We start from the raw sequence: 25,760 nt of genomic DNA on the forward strand, positions 1-25,760 counted from the left end.
GAGTGCAGTGCGGGAAAAGCACAGCCAGTTAGGCAGCATGCGAAGAGCAGGGGAATCGACGTTTTGGGCATAGGCCCTTAACATCGATTCTCCTGCTCCTTGGATGCTGCCTGACTGTGCTTTACCAGCACCACACTCTCAACTCTGATCTCCAGCATCTGCAATCCTTACTTTCTCCCACTAAAGTTGCCTACTGAACAGTATTCAGACAATGTTGCTTTTAGTTTTCTTTATTGCAGATCATATCCTAAATCTTGAAGTCTTGACTTGTGATCTTTCCAGTCACTGGAACTGTAGATACTTTTAAAATTATTTGTCTCAATGGGATTCATAGCACTTACAGGTAAAACAATGACAGATGAAATATGATATGGACAAGCGTAAAGTACTGCATCAGAAAAGAAACATGGACAAATGCGCAAACCACAACACTGATTGAATTAGCTAATAATGGAATTGAAGAAGATTTATGATCTCAGTAAACTGCATACAGTGTATCCAGTTATGGTTGGATTCTAATTGACAAGGTGAGAATAATACAAGTCAGAGAAAGCCATTCTCAAACCTTGAGACTGCGCAAAACAATATTTGATGTCTGAAGGCAATTTGGCAAATAAACATGTCTGGACCTGATTGACAGAGGACTGACGTATGAAGACAATCTGGAAATGTTGATTTTTCATCTTTCAAAGCAGCATGCAAAATAGAGAACTGAAAAACAGAGTTTAAACAATGATTACTGTTACATTAGGAAAATGATAAAGGTTCAAACCTGTAAATCAAGACTTTGCAGCGAATGTCAGGTGATATTAGTGGAATTAAGAGAGGGGTACTGCATTCTCAAAGGTGCTGTTTTCCAGATTAAACATTTGTTGTATTAAACTTGGCTAATACATTAGGTAATGAGCAAGCAGATCTGAAAATACCACTTTGCAAGGAGGATAACAGGAAATGTTACAAAATGGAGAATTGTTCAAAATAACTATTATAAAATTATATTTTTATAATTCAAGTGCCTAATTCCCTGCAACATCCTAAGAAATCTTTTCTGAACCCTCTCCAGTTTAATAATAACCTTCCTATAACAGAACTGTGCACAGTACTCCAGAAGAGGCCACACAAATGTTTTATGCGACCTCCACATGATTTCCCAACTTCTTTAACCAAAGGTCTGAGCAATGAAGGTGAGTATGCTAAATGCCTTCTTAACCATTCTGTCAATGTGTGATACAAACTTCAAAGAATTGTGTACCTGAATTCCTAGGTCTGTCTGTTCTACAACACCACCCAAGGCCCTACTTCTAATTGTATAAGTCCTACCCTTGTTGGTTTTACTAAGATGCAATACTGCAGATTTAACTAAATTAAACTCCATCTGCCATTCCTCAGGCTATTGTCCCAGTTGACCAAGATCTCTTCGTAATCTTAGATAACCTTAAACAATCTTAGATAATAAGACACATATTTGCATGCAATTTGTACCTAATCTTGCCTGATTTATCTGCACTTTCCCATTCTCCAAACACTTAATGCGCACGACATGTATGAATTGGAAACTGGTGCGGGTACCTGGCAATTCCAGTTTGCCATTTGTTCCTTCAGGCCTCCAACTTGGACAACGCTCACCAACATCTCAGGGCACGTTTGAGAGGCAACATCTGCCCACATTTCCTCTCCTTCCTCCACAATGATAAGCATCAGACATCAGATTTGTATCAGCATCATCAGGTCATCATGACACATCACCAATCCACCCACGATACAATTCTCCATTTCAATTTTGCACTTTGTAGCACACTGACACCTTTCTTTGTAAAGCTGCTGGCAGGATACTTTGTGCACATGAACAAACACCCATTATCATAATGACAACTAGGTTGCATCTTATGGCTGTTCACTGCATCTCTGCCTTGCCTTTTGCCTTACCTTTTCTCTAACTGCCAGAGCTTAGAGATGCACAGTACCTCTCCATGCCTTGCTGACACAAAGTCAGACAGTTTGTCTTGGTTGTCAACAGACATTGGTCAAGGGAATGGACATGGGGCTGCAGAGGGGCCAGTAATTGTGATGGAGACTAACTCGATGTACAAGGGTGAGAATTGACAGAGCATTGCAGAACATGGGGATGTGATGGACAATGAAGAGCTGGGAGTGCTGCCGCAATCTTCCACTAATGAACATGAGAATGTTGAGTCAGAGGAACATCGCCTTCTGCATGATAGAATGCTGCAGTAACAAGCTCAACAGGCCAGACAGGAAAGAATTGATACCTAGTTCCTGTAGATGAGAACTTGGTGCAATGATCACTCATTGATTTTAAATATGTCAGTGTTCAAAGAGCAAGCAGTAATGTTCCCAGAGACAAATGCAGCTTTTTTTTGTTTTTGCTTTTGCTGATGCAGAAAAAGGTGAACATTTCCAGCTGTTTTGAAGTTTTCCAGTATAGATTAGATTAGACAATGAGAAGATTTTAGGCTATATCAGGTGTTAAGATAAGAGTAGTACTCTTTTAGAGTCATACAGTCATAGAGATGTACAGCACGGAAACAGACCCTTCGATCCAACCCGTCCATGCCGATCAATGCTGAGGATGGTTAATCTGTGTGTCTTGATTCTTATAGCTACGGTTACATGACTGTCAATCAGACAGATGTTGATCTAAAATAGCAATCTATTCATAATTGTGAACTTTTATTTGCAATAAAACGTCAGTAGTGCCACAAGTGTGCACTTGGAATAGTTTCTATCTTGTTCCCCTCACATTATGTACACAGTGAAGGGGAGCTCCTGGCTGGCAGCACAGTTTTGTTTTAAACGTCAGAAATCCTGGGAGGTCCTAGCAGTCGCAAGTGCCTCCACCATTGCCAAGCAGAGCATAGTGTGAGTGGGGTGTCATAGAGACTTGTTGCATACCCAGTGAGGCAACTGCAGAGATCCACATAATTCATCGGGCTCATAGAAAGGAGCTCTTGAAATTGACACTTGGCTGATTTCTGGTAAAATTCAGCCCTCGGTATGTAACATAATAACCAAGAAAGAAAAGCAGTCTCCATTTTTAATCATTCAAAGGACACACTGACTTAACAACCCCAAAACTTCTACAGGTTGACATCAGAATTTGTCAGTACAATCTTTGAATGTAAACGGGCTACTTAATCATAGAAGTTTTTGTAACAAATATGATTTCCATCTTGATTGGTTTTCAGTAGCTCGCACATTACAACATCAGCAGCAGGATTGGCTTATTATCTCACCCAGGTTTTTTGTAGTCAAGTTGCTAGGCTACAAAATTACTGGTAATCTGTTATCTCAGTATAGACAAGAACCTGAACCTTTCTGACTTGTTGATTTTAAAATGATATCAAATAAGGCATTTACTCACCTGCCAAAACATTTTAATAAGATTAGGATGATGAAATTCAATGTACAATTAAGTATCATGTAAAATGCAGACCAAGGCAAATGTACTTCCTGGTATAAGCTGTATTGGAGTTTGCTTGATAATTTTTTTAATGTAAAAGATTGGGTGGAATTCTCACTATCTTCTTTTAACAAGCTATCAATTTAAACAAGAAACTGGAAATGAATCATTCACATTTGTGACCATAATGTTGGATCACATGAGACATAACAACCTCTGGAGAGTTCAATGACCACCACAAGGCAGAGGCATCCAGATTCAGATGATGAAAAAGTTATTAGTTTATAAAATAAAAATCTTATATGGGCTTGCTTGGAGTCAAGCACATTGAAACAATGAAAACTGCTATATAAATCCAAGTTTTGTTTTAATCATACAAAGCAAAGTCTTTACATTTGTAATTAGAGGAATCTCGCAACTATATCTTTTTGATGAAATATTTGCAGAGCTGGTGGTCAGACTTCTGTACTTGGATGTTACCCAGAAATAATATATATTGAACAACCTTCAAATAATTCTTGTGGTACAATTAAGATTCTGTTTCAATTATTGATTAATATAATGGAGCTCAAATTTTAGGATTTTACTGCAGGAAATTAAAGAAGGATCAATGTCCAGTGTCTTGGATTATTTGAGTATGCTCATTAATAGTGTTATTCAGGAAATTAAAATAACCCAGAACTCCTTGAACAAATGTTCTGGTGATTCAAGGTGGCTGCAATGTTTTTTTTTCATTTTTAGGCACTGAATTGCAATCTGTCTCAAAGTGATGAGATTTAAACCCCTTTTTGGTGAAAATTAAGGATGTGTTCTGAAATGAATATGACAAGTCTCAATACAGGTCCTTTGGGATGCATGAAAGTAAGAATATTTTTGAAATACAGACAAAAAAGGCAGTGAAATTAGAAATAAACCAATGTAAAGATAATGCAAGTAAGCTTTAATTTCCTAATTCTGTAAAAAAAAAAAAATGGAAAGGCAAGACTAGTGTTTTCCCACTATCATCATCATTAACTCATTTACTAACATGTGGCTATTATAATTTCACTTGCTGTCACCCAAAGCACCATTTGGTTTCTTCCTGCAATTTAGACTTATTTCCTTTATAACTGCACTTGTACACAAATGTTTTCCTAACTGCAATGCATAAACATTAAAGAATGCATGATTGTATTCTTCAATCTGATATCAACTGGATTTTGAGATTTCAGATTGTGGCACAAAATGGTTCTACTTTAGCTCACAGTGCCTCGTGGATGCTCGGTTTTGAGTTGCTAGCCTTGTTTAAAATCTACCATGTTCGGCATGGTGGTCATGCGGCATGAATCAATGGTGTGTAACCTCCCATTGACACAAAATTAATTATAGCCTGTGATGTAACCATGCTCTCAACAACAATGCACTTTGGCAAAAATCCCTTTTATTCTTATTATTTTCTTTGATTACAATGTTGTTTCCTTGTTGCCTTTGTTACTCGTCTCTGTGCTCAAGATAAAATTGTGAACATTGTCCTCAACATGATGATACAGAATACATAATGAATTTTATCATTAACAAACAAAATAATGGGAGATTAGAAAAGATTTAGTTACATTCATCAAGAAGCATGATGATAAGGGGAGCTGTGTCCAAGGGTTTGAAAAGGTAATGCCTTATGTCCCAAACCCTTCAACAAATTCTTAGTGTGCTGGCAATGACAATTCCTGATATTAGCCATTTTTAGAAATAAAACGATCAAGGTAGTCATACCTTCGGGGACTGGATTATTGCACTCTGCAGGTGCCATATTGAGGATGAGAGGTTAAAATGCCAATTTGCCTGAAATGTAAAAGATCCCAAGCTACTTTTTCAAAGAAGACTTGGGCATTATCCTCTTTATTTATTCCTCAGTGAATGTCATATAACATTTTGGATCAGATTTTCTAATGGCCAGATAGTCGTTTCTGAAATGTAGATGGGAGTTGCACCTGAGCACCTCGTGCAATTCCTCATCGCAGCACAGGAAATCAAAGATTCTGCTGGGCAATTCTTTGGTGCCTGGAAACTTCTGAAAACCTTCATTTAGATTGGTAGTTAGGTAAATAGTTACTTGGGATAGTTCCATTATTAAATGTGTAACCTAACTTTTATGTAACAATTCAAATATTCCCCAATTTACCTCAGACACCCCAAACTACACCTCTTCAGTTGTCCAATAACCTCCAGACCTTGATCTGATGCCTCATAGGGAACTGATGCACTCCGGAATTGTTGATGTCCTGAAACCTCAATCCTACCACCAGACCTGATCCCCCAATCCAATCTAAACACAACATCCTTTCACATTCATGTTGCTAGACCTGACTGCCATATCCCTAAACCTACACCTCGCCCCTACTCTGGACCTGACAACTCCCACCGCCAGAAGGGAACCCACCCTTCCCCCACTGCTGAATATGATCTCCCTTCTTCACCACTTGACCCAAACTCCCACCTCACTCCCTCCCCATTGTGACCCAACACAACACAACCCCTTCCCATGATGGACCCAATAACTTGGTCCATCTGAACCTACCCTAAGCCTGGACCCCTTCTCATTTTGTGCTCTGGAATTTAGTCATCTGACATCCTCCCTATCTATCACCCACTCACATGGCATCCTAGCCCCTATCTACTTAGTATTCTACTTACCTGACACCCTACACCTATTACCTTTCACAGGAGTTGTCAAACTAGCAGTCTCCCCTACATGCTACATCCCTCTCAATGACCATTCCTACTCACTTATCCATTCCGTCCTTTCCATTGACCAATCACAATAACTCCCTACCTGCATCCACTAATCACCATCCCACCTACCCTTTCCCCTGCCCTACCCCCTTGCAAGTCTTGATGAAGGGTTATGGCCCGAAACATTGACTATCCTGCTGTCTGACCTGCTGTGCTTTTCCATCCTCACATCTGTTGACTCTTACAGTCTGTGGTGCTGAACCTTTAGATTACAGAAAACGTGGGTGTCCTCTGTCTACCCACGACTGTTTTGCACTGCCTTAATTGGAATATCTTGTCAGAAATGCAAACCTCTTTCATTTTGTATAAATAAAGCAGAATGACATTTTGTGTGAGATCGTCACTCATCGAGTCATAGAGACGTACAGCACGGAAACAGACCCTTCGGTCCAACTCGTCCATACCGACCAGATCTAGTCCCATTTTCCATCACTTGACCCATATCCCTCTAAACCCTTCCTGTTCATGTACCCATCCAGATGTTGTAATTGTACCAGCCTCCACCACTTCCTTAGGCAGCTCATTCCTTACACACACCACCCACTGCATGAAAAAGTTGCCCTAAGGTCTCTTTTAAATTTTCCCCCTCTCACCTAAACATCTGCCCTCTAGTTCTGGACTCCCCCACCCCAGGGAAAAGGCCTTGCCAATTTACCCCATCCATGTCTCTCATGATTTTATAAACCTCTATAAAGTCACCCCTCAGCCTCTTATGCTCCAGGGAAAATAGCCCCAGCCTATTCACTCATTGGAAAATTTGGCTGATTCTTTGGTTGTTATTACATTTCTGTTTATGAGAGTTTGCTGCACACAAATTGGCTGGCACGTTTCCCACAGTACACAGTGATTCCACTCCAAAAGGACTCCATTGGCCCGAAAGCATTTTGAAATATCATGGTGGGCATGAGAAATATGTTGTAAATACAAGTTTTATTTGTTATTTTATCTGGGATAGATAACAGAAGAACTCCAGTTGGGTTGGTGGAACAAAATTTAATAACAGTTTTTTTTCTAGTCTCAATGGGAGTTGATATCATCAATCGCTCAATCATGAGCCATATCAAGTGATAGATGTCAGTGGATGGGTTTTGCTGCAGGACTACATTTTACTGTCATTCTATCCTGAATATCCCTGAAATTTATACTGATCTGGTGCTTGGGATCACTGGAATTATAGATATAGGTTATATTTCATATAATTTTTTACGATGCCCACTTACCCAATTTGTTAGTTACTCAGTTATCTCTGTAACTGTAACATGTTGTATTGCATATATAACTTATCCACAAAACATCTTGAAATTCAGAAGTTCACAGATTGACGTTTTTTTTTGGATTGCATTCATTCAGATTTCTTTAAGCTAGAAAATTCATTTGTTGCTCCATGGAATCATACAGTGGAGCAATTATTTGAAGTCCCTGTGGGTTTTAGTCAAATAATATTCCATGATTGCACTACACAGGTGTGGGTGATGACTAAGCAGGGAAACAATTGGTGAGTTATCCAATTATTGTATAATTACAAGGATACAGATGAATATGCACAACTTTTTTTTTAAGTAAATCTTTTGATATATGTCGTTGCTAAGCATTTAATTACTTTACAACCTAATTCAATCAAATAAAAAATTTGTTATAAGGTGAACATGTCAGTACTTTAACAAGCGGGCATCCCTTTAAATAGGACATTTGTCTATTTTTGCTAATAAAGGTTGAAACCTTTTAGGTCCTGTAAAGATGACTATATAAAAAGCCAATTTCCTTTGGAAAAGTCTTCAAAATGAAGATACTAAATTTATGCTGCTAATGTTCACTGTTCTTGGCACTGGGTAAATTAATATGCTATAGTTTCTCAGTTAAAAGAAAAAAACCTGATGTTTTTCCTTAATTATGGCTATTTTCCTTAATTTCTCCTTTTGCTTCTTACAAGACCTGAAGAGATTTGAAATTCCTGAGACACCAGCTCTCTTAACCTATTTTTAAAAATAATCAATTCTGTTACTTTTCTGGTACAAGCATGTGTTAATTCATACAATAAGCAGTGGAACAACAAATAATATGTGATGTTGGTTGTCTTATTTAGAAGTGGTATTTAAGGAACAGCACTCCACAGCTCACCTATCTAATTTCACCTCACCCTATGGTTGCTGTTGGAAGTAAAGTCTCCAAAGAAATGGATTTAATTTTATTGTCATATTTTAAGTACAAATTGTGGAGTATGATCCACAATATCAGACATTTCACTGTAAAGTGTTACAATTATTTACTGTCCATTCATGACTGTGAAGATGGTGTGCAAGTAATAATTTGAAGTAATGTCTTATTCATGCAAAGAAACAAAATTCCTTCTTTGTGTTTCTCCACTAAATGAACATCCAGTGGATGCAAAACAAGACTGAGAACACTGGGATTTATATTTGGCAATCAATACTTGATCTCCTCCCTCTAACTGATAAATTCTGCATATTTTCGTATTCTAAATGTGATGACCTTTCAATGGTGTCAGAGCCCTGGAGGGGGCTTCTTTACCACCTCATCCACCCTCCCAGCAAAATGCAGCTTTGTGTTTTTCACTCAACATTTAAGAATACCTAAATTCCTAAAGGAAACAAAGTCACCTTTGGAAGTTATTCTTTACATCTCTTATTTTAATGTTTTCCATATATGTGACTCTCACAAAATGTTGTATTCATTACATACATTCTTTCTTAAGCTGACAAATGTTGTACTTACCCATACAGAATGAGAGAATGCTAATTCTCTTGCTCATTTTCACAACTGTTGTTGAGCCAACTGAATCTCAATTTCTACCTTATAACTATAAATCGTTGATAAGTTTTAAGTCAATGTTTTTAACATATCAATGAATGTTGCTTACCTGAAACTGCAAATATATTTTCTTTTGATTTTACATAATTTGAGCTCCCAGGATCAATTTATATGATCTCATGGTTGTAATCATAAAAATTCTCAGTAGGAATCTACAGATAATTGTATCCGCAGAAGTAATAACCGGTAATTGTTAAATGGCTATATATACGTGTGGAGGAAGTTATTCTGCTACAGGTATCAATTCTTGTCAAAATGGGTTTCTATTTCAAGTTATGCTTTCTTTTGTTCTTTTGTATGTTTTCAAAATTTGAAGCTGCTCCATCAGGCTGTAAACTTCAGGAATATACAGCCAATGGGGTACTTCAGGGTGGTGATATCATTATTGGAGGAGTGTTTCCTCTTCATGACACCATTGATGTATCCAATTTATCCTTCACATCAGAGCCAGACAATAGAATGTGTGCTGACCGGTAGGTGCATGATAACATGATATTTTATTCAAGCTTTATATAATTTGCATGTTACTTAGGTCATCAATATGTAAATATCAGCTTTGATAAATGTACAATTTATTTGCTATGATATGTCATCCTTGAATTATGATATATTTCAGATTTCACCACCTCATGGTGAATGATAGCTGGCTGGCTGAGAGGCACTAGCAAGGACACTGTTTCATTAGTAGGGGTTGGATCATGATTGTTGTCTTTCTAAGTGAGGACACCTCATTCCTGCTCCATCGACCACTGTCACTGCAATGAGTGGCAATTCAGCAATTAATGAACCCATCCCCCAGCAATTTGTGTAATCTGCTGGGGCACTGAACCACAGCCACTATATCAATTCACAGCTCGGCAGACTCGCAGGTGCTGACGTGAGATTGAATGTTTGAAGTGAGAAATTTCATTACCTCTAACTGAGCCCTCAGTCAGGACTCAAGCTGTGCAAAAGATAGTGGAAGCTGAGATAGTGGGCAGCAGTTGCTCCAGTAGAGGTTGGTCTGACAGTTCTGCTATGGATATACTCACTGTCTTCAATGATATTAAGGATAGCGTTCAAACTCTGTGACATGCCCTGTGCCACCGAGGATGAAAACTCTTCAATGCTACTAGCTAGTGATAGGCAGCTACCTGATATTGCTGCCAATTTCCCAAACATAATGAAGTGCATAATCAACATCATTTTCCTATTATCCAACCTAACTTAGTCCATACAATAGAATTTATGTGCAACCTTGTCCTTTGGGTCACTTACATATAGGCTGACCATTGCCTCTGGCTGCCGCCCATTCATACCTGCTGATTCATCACGTGCAGATCCCAAATCTAATGTAGCCTCCAATACACATGCAGTGCCATAGTCTGAATGGGTACCTGTGAGTGAAAGGTTAGAAGATGGTGCTTTTTTCCTCAGAGCTCAATCTCTCCTCTCACCTAACTATCTGAGGCTGCAGGGCCTGGGCTGTCAGCACTTTTTGGTAATCTAGAAACAGTAAGCATAGTGGGGATGAGGGGTATGGGAAGGGTTTGAGAAGGAAAATATGAAGTCTACACTTCAACAGTTTTCATTTGATGCCAATTTTCAGGTTGAATGTGAGGAGTTAATTGGAGAAGGACCCAACCTATCATATTGCAGCTGACCTTGCTAGCACGCTGTGCACTGTGTGCACTGTTCTGGTTCCCATTATCCTCCAGAATGTTGTTTTCCTAGGTGCTGAGAGAATAGATTCTTGGTAGTTCTCAATCCATCATTTAACTCTTCTGTCTGTTGTGAGTCACAATCATAGAATCCCTATAGCTTGGAAGCAGACCATTCAGCCCATTGAGTATGCATTGACCCTCTGAAGAGCAACCCACCTGCCCTTCCCTATCCCTGTAACCCATCAATTCCCATGGCCAATCCACTTCATCTGCACATTTTTGGACTGTAGGAAGAAACTCATGTAGACATAGGGAGAACATGCAAAATCCACATAGGCAATTGCCCGAGGCTGGAATTAAACCCAGGTCCTGGCGCTCCGAGGCAGCAGTGCCACTGAGCCACAGTGATACCCATTGTCAAATTCCTTGAGGGAAAGGGAAAGTTGACAATGTGTCAGTATTTGATTATGTGCCAGTATAAAGTAGAATATGGAGACAGTAAGATGTTTGCATACATGGGGAAAGTATAGAATGCAGATCAGTACTATGTGCTCAGTGTCAGGATGTACTACTATCGACTGGTGGGGCGGTAGTGCATTGAGTAGTGTGACAGCTGTGATCTGTGATGCATCTAAGATGTAAAGTATGGATTTTTCCAACCAGGTAAAGAAGTGAGTAACCATCTTATCACATCTATTAATTTTCTGTTGCTGTTCAGACATTGAGGAGAAGATAAGGGGCTGCAGGGTGGCTCAGTGGTTAACACTGGTGCCTCACAGTGCCAGTGACCCAGGTTCAATTCCATCCTCAGCCTACTGTCTGTGTGGAGTTTGCACATTCTCTAAGTGTCTCTGTGGGCTTCCTCCCACAATCCAACGATGTGCAGGTTAGGTGGATTAACCATGGGAAATGCAGGGTTACAGGCATAGGGTAGGGGTCTGGTCTGGGTGCGATGCTCTTTGGAGGGTTGGACTCAATGGGCTGAATAGCCTGCTTTCACACTGTAGGGATTTTATGATTCAACCATGAAGAAGGTTATAGGTATCAAATCTTAATGGGATCCATGAAAGATAAATTTTCTTAGCATAAAATACTTTCTAGGCACTGTCAACGTTAATACAAATTATAAGATCAACAATAATACAGCACAAAAGAAGGTCACTTATCCATTTAGCCTGTTCTGATCCTTTGAAGAGCAATCTATATGGTCCTGCATCCCAGTACATTCCCATGCCCCCCACAATATTTTCCCTTTGATTGCTGTTGGAAGGCTACTATTCTATTCATAGCTACCACCACAGCAGACAGAGCAATCCAAAATCCTAAGGACTAATAGCATTAAAGAGTTCCCCATGTTGCCTCTATTTTTATTTGCCAGTTTTCCTAAAGCTATGCCCTTTCACCATCAGCCTTTTATTTAGTTGAAACAGTTTCTCTTTATTTATTCTATCTGAACATTTCTGATTTTCAATGTATCCATCATATTTCCTTTTAGCCTTCTCTACTTTGAGGGGAACCATCCCAGCACATCGAGTCAATCCAAATGGTTGTATTTCAATAGACAATAGACAATAGGTGCAGGAGTAGGCCATTCTGCCCTTCGAGCTTGCACCACCATTCAATATGATCATGGCTGATCATCCTTAATCAGTATCCTGTTCCTGCCTTATCTCCAGCTCTTATTTCCTCATCTCTGGCCATTCAAATAAATCTCCTCTATTATTTCTTGAACAAGATTTCAACATTTGTGCTCCTCCAGTCTTCTGGCATCACTCCCCTATATAAAAGGATTGGAACATTAAAAATAATAATCATGGTTACTACCCTTACTTGTCTTAATCAGGACTGGTATCTACTCAAATTTCTTCCACCCTTTCTAGAAACTCCATGTTATTTAATGTTAACCCATGTAAACTCCTCATTTACTATAGCTTTGGCTGAGGCTTCTTTGCATGGCCTTCTTGTGGCATTGCTGGCCATTCCTTCACATCCTGGAGATGGCACAGACCCAACAGGTGATGGCAGACCAGGCTGGCAGATTCAGGTGGCACAGCTTCCTCTGGCAATCCTTCTCGATCTCCTCTTTAAAGTAGGGGCAGATAGGGGAGTCCACTACATTTCTAGCTGACATTCTTTGATGTCAGTTTACCCAGGCCAAGTTCCTCCTCAATTCATTTTATATGTTGCTTCCAGGTTGAGCATTTTTATTCTCAAATTTGAATTTTTAAGATTATGTTAATTATAATTACTGCCAATTTTGCTTTCAAGCTTCAATATTAGGACCTATCGATGGATGCAAGGAATGATCTTCGCAATTAATGAAATAAATAACGATCCAGCACTCTTACCAAACATAACTTTGGGCTATGCCATCTATGATACTTGCTATAATATTCCTGCAGCTATAAAGGATACATTTGCTCTGATATCTGGACAGCAGAAATTCACACCAAATTACCAATGCCAGTTAAATTCTTCCTTATCTGCTGTAATAGGTGCCTCAACATCAACAATCTCAATAGCAATGGCATCAATACTTGGGATTTATAATTTTCCTCAGGTGAGTGGCAAGCTTCATAGGTAGATAATGTTTAAGTAGGGAACTGTGCTTCCATAATTGTACATTAAAGAGATAGACTGATTACAACTGCAGCTCTATTGATTTTATACTGTGATGTCTAAAGAAATAACTAACTGAAAGGTGGCTTTCACAATGTCCCTGATTGACCAATTCAAAACAAACATCTGTTAGTTATTAGATGAGATTGATAAGGATCTCTTGTGTTAATATATTGCTGTTAACTTAAACTTGACATCACCCAAAACTTTGCCACTTTTGTCTTCAATTTCAGCAATCCTGTTCACCTATTATACTTGTACCATCTAATTCATATTGGTTTAAGTTTAAGCAACATCTTGATGTTAAAATTTTCAACCTTGGTCTGTCCTGGTTTCATCCCTCTCCATATTTTTAATCTCGTCAGTATCATACATTATTTTGTAATACTCCCTTGAATTGTCTTGGGATGTTTTATTAGATTACAAAAGGTTACATAAGTATAAGTTTGTTGTCATTGTCAAGATAGGTGTAGTTACAATGCTTTGCTTTGTTCATTATTTTTGATTAGGTTGTCAACATTTGAAAAGATCTGGTTCAATTTTAACTTCCTGTGGGTTTTTTTGGGGTGGGGGGTCACTGATGGCAGCTAAATAAAGGCAAAATGAACTTGTAGACTCAGAGTTCAGGCTTCGATATTTTAACTCCTGGGTCTCATATGTGTGCATCAATTTTATTTCCTTCCTGAAATGGGCATGAACCCAAGCAGATGCATAAGAATTCAGGAACCAGATGTCCCCACCAGTAGCAAAGGAAGGAAATTTTTTGGATGATTCTAACATGAAGAAAGAAGAATAGTCTATGTCAAGGGACAAAGTCAAAAGTGACAGGACACCAGGTTATAGTCCACCAGGTTTATTTAAAATCCCAAACTTTTGGAGCACTGCTCCTTCATAGGTTGAAGACTTCACCTGGCGATGAAGGCGCACCCCAAAAGTTGGTGTCATGTGATTTCTGACTTTGTTCACCCCAGTCCAACACTGGCATCTCCACATAACCTCAAGGCAAGTTTTGTGGGGCTTGGAGGAGGTGTGGTTTTACATTCATCTGGCAGGATAGCTAGTGTCCTTTTCACTCAGATACAAGTTAAAATTCAAAGTCCCATTGTTGTCATGGGGTCACAATGTGAATAAATTAAAATCTTTAGGTTGCTTCCTGGAGGCACTCAGACACGTAACTGCACTTCCATGCCAGCAACTTCTTCACAACAGGCTCATCAGTTCACATGAAATATTAAACAAAGGGAATTTTGCATGAAGGTTTACAATCTTACAAATTATAGAGAACAGGGGCAGGCCATAATGTTCACTCCTCATTACAAAGGCTGCCCAAAACAATATTGTGCTGGGGGTGGCACTAATGAACTCAGTGGGGGATCTGCTCTTCTCAGTGGAAGGAAACCCCATCCTTAAGAGCTACTGACCAATGTAATTGGCCAACGTATTTTGGTGTTCCAGCAGTGTCAGAACTCCCACAAAGAAAACAGCATGGATTCCAGAGTCTGGTGAGTCCAGGCATTTGGGCAAGATGGGATTGGCACTCCAGGGAGTGGTGGGAGGTGAGTCAGGCTTTGGAATTTGTGGAGGAAAAGCAAAAACGGGATACCAACTGGTAAGGTAAAGATGTTCCCCATTGTGAACATGGAAATTCCCTCGTGAGGTACCTTTCCCAAAAACATGGGCGTACCCACCTTACATCTCTAACTGTACCATCAAATGGGTAATGTAATATTTGGTCTCTGGACCTGAAATGTTATCTCTGCTTTCACTCCACAGAGGGTGCCGGATCTGCTGAGTTTCTCCAGTAATTTTTGTTTTTGATTGTGAGTTAATGTCAGTTTTGCAGCCCAACGCCATCGTACCAGATTTTCCACATGGAGGGTTGGACTCAATGGGCGGGGGAAGCATGGTGGCTCAGTGGTTAGCACTGCTGCCTCACAGTGTCAGGGACCCGGGTTCGATTCCCGCCTCGGGTGACTGTCTGTGTGGAGTTTTCACGTTCTCCCCATGTCTGCTGGGTTTTCTCCAGGTGCTCCAGTTTCCTCCCACAGTCCAAAGATGTGCAGGTTAGGTGAATCGGCCATGCTAAATTGCCCACAGTGTTCAGGGATACATAGATTAGGTGCATTAGTCAGGGGTAAATATAGGGTAGGGGAATGGGCCTGGTGGGTTACTGTTCAGAGGGTTGGTGTGGACACGTTGGGCCAAAGGGCCTGTTTCCACACTGAAGGGATTCCAATTTCTGTGAATTCTGGCCCAATGAATCATTGTTCATATATTACTAAATAAAGGTCATAATTAAAGTTTAATCCACTTTTTTAGTCTTCAAAATATTAATGTTCTATTCTCATTCCAGTTATAAACCTCCACTTAGCTGATACAAAAACCAGGAAAATATGAGCCCTGCACAAGATTTTAACAGTTCGAACATAATCAAAGTGTATAAAAATATTTGAAACCAGAATGCAAAGTCAAATTTCAAAATCAAATATTAAACAGAAACAAAGTTCCTTCATTATTATTCTAATTGTTTTCTTCTTTAATTCAACTGTGTAAATGTTGCAATAAACAAACCAATTCCTTGAGAATTAATAGCAAAACATATTTTTATTCTGCTTTTGATTTTCAAACATTAATTTATTTTAATGTCTGTCCTTTATCTAGACATTCATTTCCTACTTACCTTTTTGCGAGTGTATCTGTGTTGTCTATAAAAGCTTAATGAACTGGAGGGTGGGAGTGGTGAGTGGGTGTAGAATTTAAACTAGTAAAAGGACAGAACGTAGTTCCACTGTCTCACTATGAAGAGTGACATAACTCACTCAAATTTACCATTCTAACAACAACTATTAACAGGGATGCTTTTTGAGACTTATGCTGATTTCATCTCTGTAGGATGAAACTTGAGTGTTTGCAATATGAAAGAACCAAATTGATAAGATGTCAGTATGGTTTCATTCTTAAGTTATCAAAGGTGGGTCCATCTCCATCATCGCTGTATCTGGATCATTCAGCAAATTCAAATATATTCTTCTATTACATTGGGTTCAAATTGGCAAGTATTTACTGTTGTAGATTTAATACTGTATAATAAAATACCCAATTAAAAAAATACCCATTGCTAAATTTATATTCAGCACTTGTAGCAAATATGTTTCCATGACACATGTTTTCATGCACTTGTGTAAATCTTAATCCGAGTCACCCATCGACTGGAACCTGTTTGTAAAAAAACCCGATACATGCAACACCAGAATTCTGTAAGTAGGGAGCTGTATCATGTTAAAAATAAGACCTGCATTAATTTAAGAATGCCTCTATTAATTATCTTTTTCTGTTTTCCACAGATTAGTTACTTTTCATCCATTCCAGTTCTCAGTAATAAAGAAGAATTCCCATCGTTTTTTCGCACAATGCCCAGTGATATGTTTCAGTCCAAGGTTTTTGTTCTTTTGGTGAAGCACTTTGGTTGGAAGTGGGTGGGAATATTAGCAGACGATGTTGATTATGGCATACAAGCAGCTCAGATATTTAAAAAAGAAGTAGAAAGCTTTGGTGTGTGCATTGCCTTTTCTGAGACAATTCCAATAGTCAAGTCTAGAGAAAAATATCTTCAAGTTGTTGACGTAATAAGAATGTCATCTGCAAGGGTTATAGTTGCTTTCTCTTGTGACACTAATATTGTTCCTTTACTTGAAGAGATTGTTAGACAAAATATAACAAACAGAACATGGCTAGCAAGTGAAGGTTGGAGTACATCAGGTCCACTATTTATTATAAAAAAAGAACACACTAAATACTGGACTGGAACAATGGGACTTACACTCCCTTTGTGTGACATTGAAGGACTTCAGGAATTTCTTTTTCAGACGAATCCAACTAAAGCTGTCCATGATATGTTTATAACAGAACTTTGGGAAGAGGTATTCAATTGTTTATGGTCACCTGTAGTACAGGAAGAAAATAAACTGCAACCAAACATGAGTCAGGAAATCTGCAGTGGGCTGGAAGATATGAGGGCTGCTAATCACTCCTATACAGATGACAGTAACTTCCGAGTGTCCTGCAATGTGAACAATGCTGTTTATGCAGTCGCTTATGCCCTGCATGATTTGCAGGCCTGTGAAAATGGAAAGGGACCTTTTGAAAATGGAACCTGTGGAAGTATACGTGATTTTGAACCTTGGCAGGTTAGTTGAGCTTTTGTTCTGGACTTGTTTCTCTTATCATTTGCACTTGTGATTTTATCAGTTAAAGTTTTAAAGTTTTGCTGACAGATTTTATGGGGGAAAGGTTATCTGTTCTGTAGATGGACATGAAGATTTGGAGAATGAATTTTGAGAAACAACCTCCTCCACCTGATCCCTCCCAGAAGTGTTTTGGCTGCCAGATTGGACATTGGCTATTTCCAAATGTTTACAGCCTTCTCGTAAACAAGTGGTACACATTGGTAAACAAAGCCTGGGTGCTTGTTTTAGGATGCTACTCCCAAAAACGGCAAAGCACATTCAGCTCAGTTTTCATCAATGATGCAACAGCAGACCATTTTATAAAAATCATTATCAAACAGAGTCAACAAGGCTTCACGAAGGGCAACTCATAACTGACAAATTTATTAAAGTTATTAGAGGAGGTAACAAGTAGGATCCAGAAAGGGGAATCAATAGTTGTAATACATTTGGATTTTCAGAAGACATTTGATAAGGTACCATACACTAGGCTACTTAATAAGATATGAGCCCATGGTGTTGGAACTAATATATATCAGCATGGACAGAAAAGTGGCTGACTAATAGAAGACAGAGATTTGGGATGGGGGTGGGGGCATTTCAGGATGTCAATCTGTAAATGGTGGAGTACCACAAGGATCAGTGCCAGGGCCACAATTGTTTATGATATACATTAATGACTTGGATGAGGAAACCGAATATACAATAGCTACATTTGCAGATGACACAAAAATAGGTGGGAAGTCAAGTCTAGGACCAGAGGGCACAATCTCGGAACAACGAGTCACCCACTTAAAACAAAGATGAGGAGGAATTTCTTCTCTCAGAGGATAGTGAATCTGTGGAACTGTTTACTGCAGAGGGCTCTAGACACTGGGTCACCAAACATATCAGACAGATTCTTAATCAGTCAGGAAGTCAAGGGTTATGGAGACAAGGCAGGAAAGTGGAATTGAGGATTAAAAGATCAGCCATGATCTCATTGAATGGTAAAGCAGGCTCAGTGGGCTGGATGACCTACTTATGCTTCTATGTGATATGGTCTTATGATCTTAACGAACTGTCCTGCTACTCATAAAACTTGTGTTCAGATAGCTCATTTAATATAATAAAACATAATAAGATAGTTGCTGTGGCGTTACAAACCAAATTTGAAATGGAGCCACATAAAAAGAAATGCAGATAACCAAAATACATCAAAAAGGACAGTTTAAGGAGTGTCTTAAAGATAGAAAGTGAGTTGAGAGACCGAGGCTTGGAATTCCTGAGCTTAGGGCCTTAACAACTGAAGACATGGTCACCAAGCAAAGTAGAAATGGGAGGCGTCGCGAATGAATTTGAATAGTACAAGGCACAGATGAAAGTCTCAGCAGCAGGAGATCTGAGGTAAGGTGGAATCAGACAAGTTATGGGCTTTAATGATATTACTGATATAGGATTTAAAGCTCCTCTCTGGATCGAATATTCTATCAAGATTGGGAACAACCTTCTTTAGTCTCAAGCAGTTGTTAGAGAAAGGGACTTTGGTGAAGAAGCAAAGTTTGTCATTGAGACTGAACACAATTGTTTCAGTCTTTTCAATATTCATTTAAAGGAAATTTTAACCCATCCAGTACTTTGAGGGACTGCTGGAAGTTAGTCAGAAATTGCATATGACATGCCGGTTTATATTGTTGCAGTGTGAAAGAAATGCTCCTTTATCAGGTTTAGATTTTTCTGGTTTGTGTATTAACATGGGTCTGAGGGCAGTGAGGGGGGGGGGGGGGGGGGGGGATCTCCAGGGCATTTCTGATGTGACTCTTGTTTTGCACATCTTTTTCATCTTTTTTGTTTTTCATGAAAATTGCAGTGCCAAGCATTCACATTCTCCACAGAAGCTGCCTGACCCACTGTGATTTGCAGCAATCTTTGGTTTCAGTATGGATTTGAACATCTGTAGCAATTTCCTCCGACCTTCACATGGGGAAACTCATTGTGATGCTATTAGTGAGCTTGTTTACTATAATAAACTCAACATCTAAAAGAAAATGAGAAGTTAACAAGTTGGGTTTAGTGTATACTTGCAATCATTAGGATAAATTTGTAAAGAAGCATGCAAAATAATTTAAATTGACATATTCTGGAAACAATAACTTCCTGGTAGTAACAGTAGATATTTGTATAAAGGGTATCAAAACATCATAGGTGAAACTAATATAAAGAAGCTTTTAAAATTAGCAGATGCAACCAATGGCAGAAAATCCATACAGAAAATTGCATGGATGTTAATTGAGTGAAAAACTGATGTGACAATTTTCAAACCTAACTCTTACTTTTTGTTCAGATTTTTAATGAAAATCAGTTGGAAAGAAAAGGCTTATAATTTCTCAAACAAACATTGGTGAAATGGTTCTCACAAAAATCATGTTAATTTTTAAAAGAAAATTACGACATGTTCAACAGAAGGGCTTATTAAACAAACAACCAAATCCAAGATTTTTAAAGAAGTCTATGTCAGCTATCGCAACATTGAGATCAAAACAATGCCCTTTTAATAGATAATAGTGACAACCGTTTTTAGAAATAATTGTTTGAAGAGCAGAGCCAATTGATATTGTTACATATATGTATGTATATTGCTATATTGATTCTTCTTTTTGTGGTGTGATTGTGTTTAAAACTGTTTATTATTGTACATTTGCCTTATAGCTTCTACATTATATGAAGAAAGTCAGGTTTATTGACCAATCAGGAAATGAACGATATTTTGATAAAAATGGTGATGTTTCAGCCGTATATGACATAATAAACTGGCAAGTAACCACTGATGGTGTAATTAAATTTGTGAAAGTTGGACGTTACGATGCTAGAGCAGCTCCAGGACATCAACTTACCATTAGGGAGAAGGATCTCATCTGGAATACTGGTGAATTAGAGGTATATTTATTTACAAGAGCCCAGGTTTACAGAACAGATATAGAAGTATTTTAAATGAATCTCTGAGATTATGCAAGTTTTTTTTTAGATTAGATTACATTACAGTGTGGATGCAGGCCCTTCGGCCCAACAAGTCCACACCAACCCACCCATACCCCAACATTTACCCTTTACCTAACACTACGGGCAATTTAGTATGGCCAATTCACCTGACCTGCACATCTTTGGACTGTGGGTGGAAACCGGAGCACCCGGAGGAAACCCACGCAGACACGGGGAGAACGTGCAAACTCCACACAGTCAGTCGCCTGAGGCGGGAATTGAACCCGGGTCTCTGGCGCTGTGAGGCAGCAGTGCTAACCACTGTGCCACCGTGCCGCCCAAATTTGAATAGCTTGAAAGATCTATACATGTTTTGTGGTAGAGACTGTGGACTGTAAAGAAGATGAAAATTAGAAATCTTCCATATATCAATATTTACTACTGAACTGGTGGAACACCAGCTGTAGGATGTGTTTACATCTATTTGCTCAATAATTTCATTACAGGTGGTTGTGCTTCAAATTCAGCACAAGTAAGGCCTTACACTGCAAGCTCTATTGCAACTGATTTCACAAATAGCTAACTGAAATTGAATGCTACAGCTATAAACACATTAGCTAGATTATTTACCACAATTTGCTGATTCGGTCCTGTAGCGTGGCCAGTGAGATTTGGGTGCAACCCATGATAGATTGTACACATGTCGCATGGAGTGGGACACATTATATGCAACTGACTTTATCAATTAGAAAATATTCCATATTCATCTGTGATCATTGATATCATATTCTAGACGTCTGTGCCAGGTCACCTCTGAGCTGCTATGATGCCTAAGTTCTCAAGAACTTTTGTGTTTATGCTTCATTTCAAGGTTCTGATGCCTGACAAAGATGGGTACTGGGAGATGAGAGCTACTTTCGGCAACCATGGCTGATGATTCCATCACACATGTTCTTGACTGAGATGGAGCATAGATACATATTTTGATCAGTACCATAATGCAATAGATGATTGACCTGCTGAAAATGATATTCCTATACTTGGATCAGTGTGGGGAGGGAGGGGAGGGGTGGCCTGGTGGTATACTCCAGAGAAGGTATACCACCTTGTGGTATACTCCTTGTGGTATACCCCAGACAGGGTATGTCACATAATCCTAGCATGCATGCTGTGTTCTGGACAACTGGAAGAGGCAGGAAGGGTATATGATGGACTCTGAAGTGTTAGGAGAGCTAGGGCAGACTTCCAAGGAGGAAAATGAGGATATTGAACAGGAGAAACATCAGCTTTATGCATAATAGTGCATAGCAGTGTCAGAAGCTGTAAAGCAGACCGAACTCTGTTGATACCTGGTTCCAGTGGGTGAGAGCAGGATCCATCGATCACCTGTTGACTTCCTGGTGTACTGTAAAGACAAAGCTTCCTTGCAAGAGTTGCACCTGAAGTGAATTGACCAAAGGCAGACTCAGAAACAGCAGTTATTGCTTCAGCTGTCAACTTGCACATTGCCCCACCCCCTGAGTGAAATGCCAAGCAATGCATCCAGTAACAAGGGTGCGGTCCTGTGGTTGACAGCAAGTGAAGGGGTTGGTAGCCAGGAGGGAAGCAGCCAGGAGGGCAGCTAAGCGGATAGCCAGAAAGCTTTATCGTGGCATGTTACATTATCACCAGAAACTGCACACATGCATGCAGCCAGCAGCCAGCAGCCATCCTGGTGTTGGTAAGATACACTCAGCACTACACTGACACCCAGTGAAACAATCATCTATGTTAACACTGAAAATACAATGCTCTCTTTCGATTTCATGTAAAGTAATGTAAATACTGATTTGATTTGATTTTTTATTGTCACATGTATCAAGATACAGTGAAAAGTATTGTTTTGCATGCTAACCAGATAAATCATACCTTGCATAAGTATGTCAGGATAATAGAACTGAATACAGAATATAGTGTTACAGAAGGTCAGACAAAGATCAACTCTAATATATGAGAGGTTCATTCATAAGTCTGATAACAGTGGGGAAGAAGATGTTCTTAAACCTGTTGTTTCGTGTTTTTAAACTTTTGTATCTTCTGCTGAATGGAAGAGGGTGAAAGAAATTATAACCTGTGTGGGGTTGGGTCTTTGATTCTATCAGTGAGAAATGTAGACAGAGTCAGTGGAAAGAAGGCTAGTTTTCATAATGGACTGGGCTGCTTTCACAACTCTCTGTAATTTCTTGTGGTCTTGGGGAGAGCAGTTGCCATACCAAGCTGTGATGCATTAGGATAGGATGCTTTCTATGATGCATCTATAAAAATCAGTAAGTCACTGTGGACATGCTGAATTTCCTTAGTCTTCCTTAGTAGAGATATTGGTGTGCGTTCTTGACAGTAGCATCAACGCAGATGGACCAGGATAGATTGCTGTGATATTTACTCCTAGGAACTTGAAGCTCTCGCCCACTCCACCTTAGCACCATTGACACAGACAGGGCATGTCCTCTACTTCGCTTCCTGGAGTCGATGATCAGTTCCTTCATTTTTATGACATTGAGGGAGATTGTTGCCTTTACACCATGCCACTAAGTTGTCTGCCTCCTTCCAGAACTCTGCCATGTCATTGTTTGAGATCTGACCTACTATGGTGATGTCATTATCAAGTTTGTAAATAGAGTTGGAGCTGAATTTGTGAGTGTATAAGGAGATCATAAGGGTCTGAATATGCAATTTTGCAGGGCACTGATGTTGAAGATTATTGTGGAAGAGATGTTGTCACCCATCCTTACTGATTGCGGTCTGCAGGTCAGAAAGTCGAGAATCCAGTTACAGAGAGGGGAGCAGAGTTTGGAGATTATTTTGGTTGGAATTATGGTGTTGAAGATGGAGCTAAAGTCAATAAATAAGAGTCTGTTGTAAGTCTCCTTCTTATCCAGATGTTATAGGGACGAGTGTAGGGCCAGCGAGATGGTATCTGCTGTGGACCTATTGCGATGGTAAGCTGATTGTAGTGGATCAAGACAATTTGGAAGGCTGGAGCTCATCTGTGTAACTAATAATCTCTCAAAGCACTTCATAATGATGGATGTCAGAGCCATCAGGCTCTGAAATGAATTGAGATGCTAACTAAAACCACACACACTAACAGTGTAGTAAACAAGTTACAAGAAACATTATTTCAGCTTAATTTTATTGTGTGCTATTGTCTTTTTCCATTGCCAAGGTTCCCCATTCTGTATGCAGTAAAAATTGCAAACCAGGAACTCGGAAAAGAGTTCAGCAAGGACAACCAATCTGCTGCTTTGATTGCATTCCATGTGCCGATGGAGAGATATCAAATGGCACAGGTAAACTTACATAATAATCAAAATAAATTTGAACTGGCAGCTTGACACACCCTTATACATGTACGCTGTGACCTGAATTGACAATGTCTGTGAGTCACATGTTTTATATCCTGTTGTTTGCTCATTAGCATATTCTCTTCTTGATTCTGCAACAAAGATCTGAACTCTGGCTGCAGGCAGAAGAGTTTCCTCTTGATGAGAATGATCTGTAACTATGAACTCTGTCCATTTTAACTTTATGTTCAGCAAATTCTCCTCAGAGTCTCAATGAGCAGTGTAGTAGGAAGATTTATAGATAGACATATTGGGGCAGATGCAAGGAAGTGACAAGGGCCCCATTCAACACCTCTGACCTGTTTAAATACCACCACTTTCAAACATGCCTCAGAAAAGGCATGAAGTTTTGCTGGTTATGTCTGTCTGGTTCAGATTGCTAAAATGATGCTAACTCACAGATTTTCTTGATAGTGTTGACATAGTAACCAAATCACAACAGAAATTGAAAAGAACAATAAAGGCCAATGTGGAGAAATTATCCACTTTCTGATTGTGTAAGGGATATGTTTGCACCATACGATGTCAATTCAGTTATTTCTTTTAAAAGATATAATGAAATTAAATAATAGTTTTCAAATTATTTGAAGTATTGATTTTGTTTTCATGTTCCACAGAATGTTTTCAGTGTCCTGAGGATTACTGGTCAAATATAAATAAGGATCAGTGTGTACCGAAGGAGGTGGAGTTCCTGTCTTTCTACGAACCATTGGGGAGCGTTTTGACTTTTTTTTCAATATTAGGGGTTACTATCTCTGTAGCTGTTATTCTGATATTTATAAAGTTCATGAATACGCCCATTGTAAGAGCTAATAATTATGAGCTTAGTTTTCTCCTCCTATTTTCTTTAATGCTGTGTTTCCTGACTTCTCTTGCATTTATTGGCAAACCTTCAGTTGAATTTTGTGTCCTCCGTCAAATAGGATTTGGCATCAGCTTTACATTGTGCCTATCATGCATCCTTGTTAAAACTGTAGTGGTGGTATTGGCTTTTAGAATAACAACACCCAACCAAAATGTATTAAAACATTTCCAGCCCATACATCACCGTTTGGTTGTCACGGCCGCAATGCTTATTCAGATATGCATCTGTGTCGGGTTATTGTTCTCATTACCAATTGCTGTGCAGAAAAACACAAAGGCTGCAGTTGGAAAAATCATTCTAGAATGCAGCAAAGGATCTGAACATGCGTTCTTTGGCAATTTGGGATACGTTGGATTCTTATCTGTTCTTGGTTTCGTTTTGGCATTTCTTGCCCGAAAATTGCCTAACAATTTCAATGAAGCAAAATTTATCACTTTTAGCCTATTTATCTTTTTTGCTGTATGGGTATCCTTCCTACCAGCTTACTTCAGTAGTAAAGGAAAATATTTAGTTGCAATAGAAATATTTGCTATCCTGTCCTCAAGCTTTGGCCTTCTTCTTTGCATCTTCTTTCCTAAATGTTATGTTCTTTTACTGCGGCCTGAATTGAACACAAAACGTGGTTTGATGGATCGTGCACATCTAACTGCAAAATCCACCTCCAAAACTTAAAGGTCCTTAAAACCTACTACTTTGAACATGCTTTCAGTTACCCTCATAATATTTTCTTTAGTTTGGTGTCATTTTTCGTCTGATTATGGATCTGTGAACAGCTTTGGCATGTTTTGAATGTAAAAAGTGCTGTACTTCGTTCCCCATTTAAACAAATTCTTGGGCCCTGAGATAAAATGAAAATAGAATTTCAAATAATTGTGCTATGTTATTATAATTGAAATATTCATTCAGAAATAGAAAATAGGTAAATTAAACAGTGACACAAAGTTAGTTTCTCAGCCCTTCAGAAATGATAACGTTCTTGAACTATTTTTATCGTAATGCTTTCCATTTGTCTATTTGAGACTTTCGAAAATAAAATACATATTCTGA

General features: G+C 39.0%; 1 protein-coding gene across 1 annotated transcript; it reads left to right on the forward strand.

The window, feature by feature from the left end:
* The first annotated feature begins 1,540 nt into the window (after positions 1-1,540).
* On the forward strand, positions 1,541-25,760 carry LOC122556301 (vomeronasal type-2 receptor 1-like). The gene is made up of 7 exons (XM_043702929.2): positions 1,541-1,565; positions 9,336-9,492; positions 12,931-13,222; positions 16,626-17,468; positions 20,196-20,423; positions 23,671-23,794; positions 24,466-25,760. Exons 1-7 carry the CDS (start codon positions 1,541-1,543, stop codon positions 25,383-25,385), a joined length of 2,589 nt encoding a protein of 862 aa, XP_043558864.2. The 3' UTR covers positions 25,386-25,760.

Source organism: Chiloscyllium plagiosum, unplaced genomic scaffold, assembly GCF_037043375.1.
Source record: "Chiloscyllium plagiosum isolate Xiang-an unplaced genomic scaffold, Cpla_swu_hap1 HiC_scaffold_13, whole genome shotgun sequence".
Lineage (NCBI taxonomy): Eukaryota > Metazoa > Chordata > Chondrichthyes > Orectolobiformes > Hemiscylliidae > Chiloscyllium > Chiloscyllium plagiosum.

Excerpts from the sequence above, each read along its gene's own strand:
- LOC122556301 (XM_043702929.2), top strand. The coding sequence starts at position 1,541 with ATGTATGAATTGGAAACTGGTGCGG. Across the intron at positions 9,493-12,930 it reads AATAGAATGTGTGCTGACCG|CTTCAATATTAGGACCTATC; the intron begins GTAGGTGCATGA and ends TTTGCTTTCAAG. Across the intron at positions 23,795-24,465 it reads AGAGATATCAAATGGCACAG|AATGTTTTCAGTGTCCTGAG; the intron begins GTAAACTTACAT and ends CATGTTCCACAG.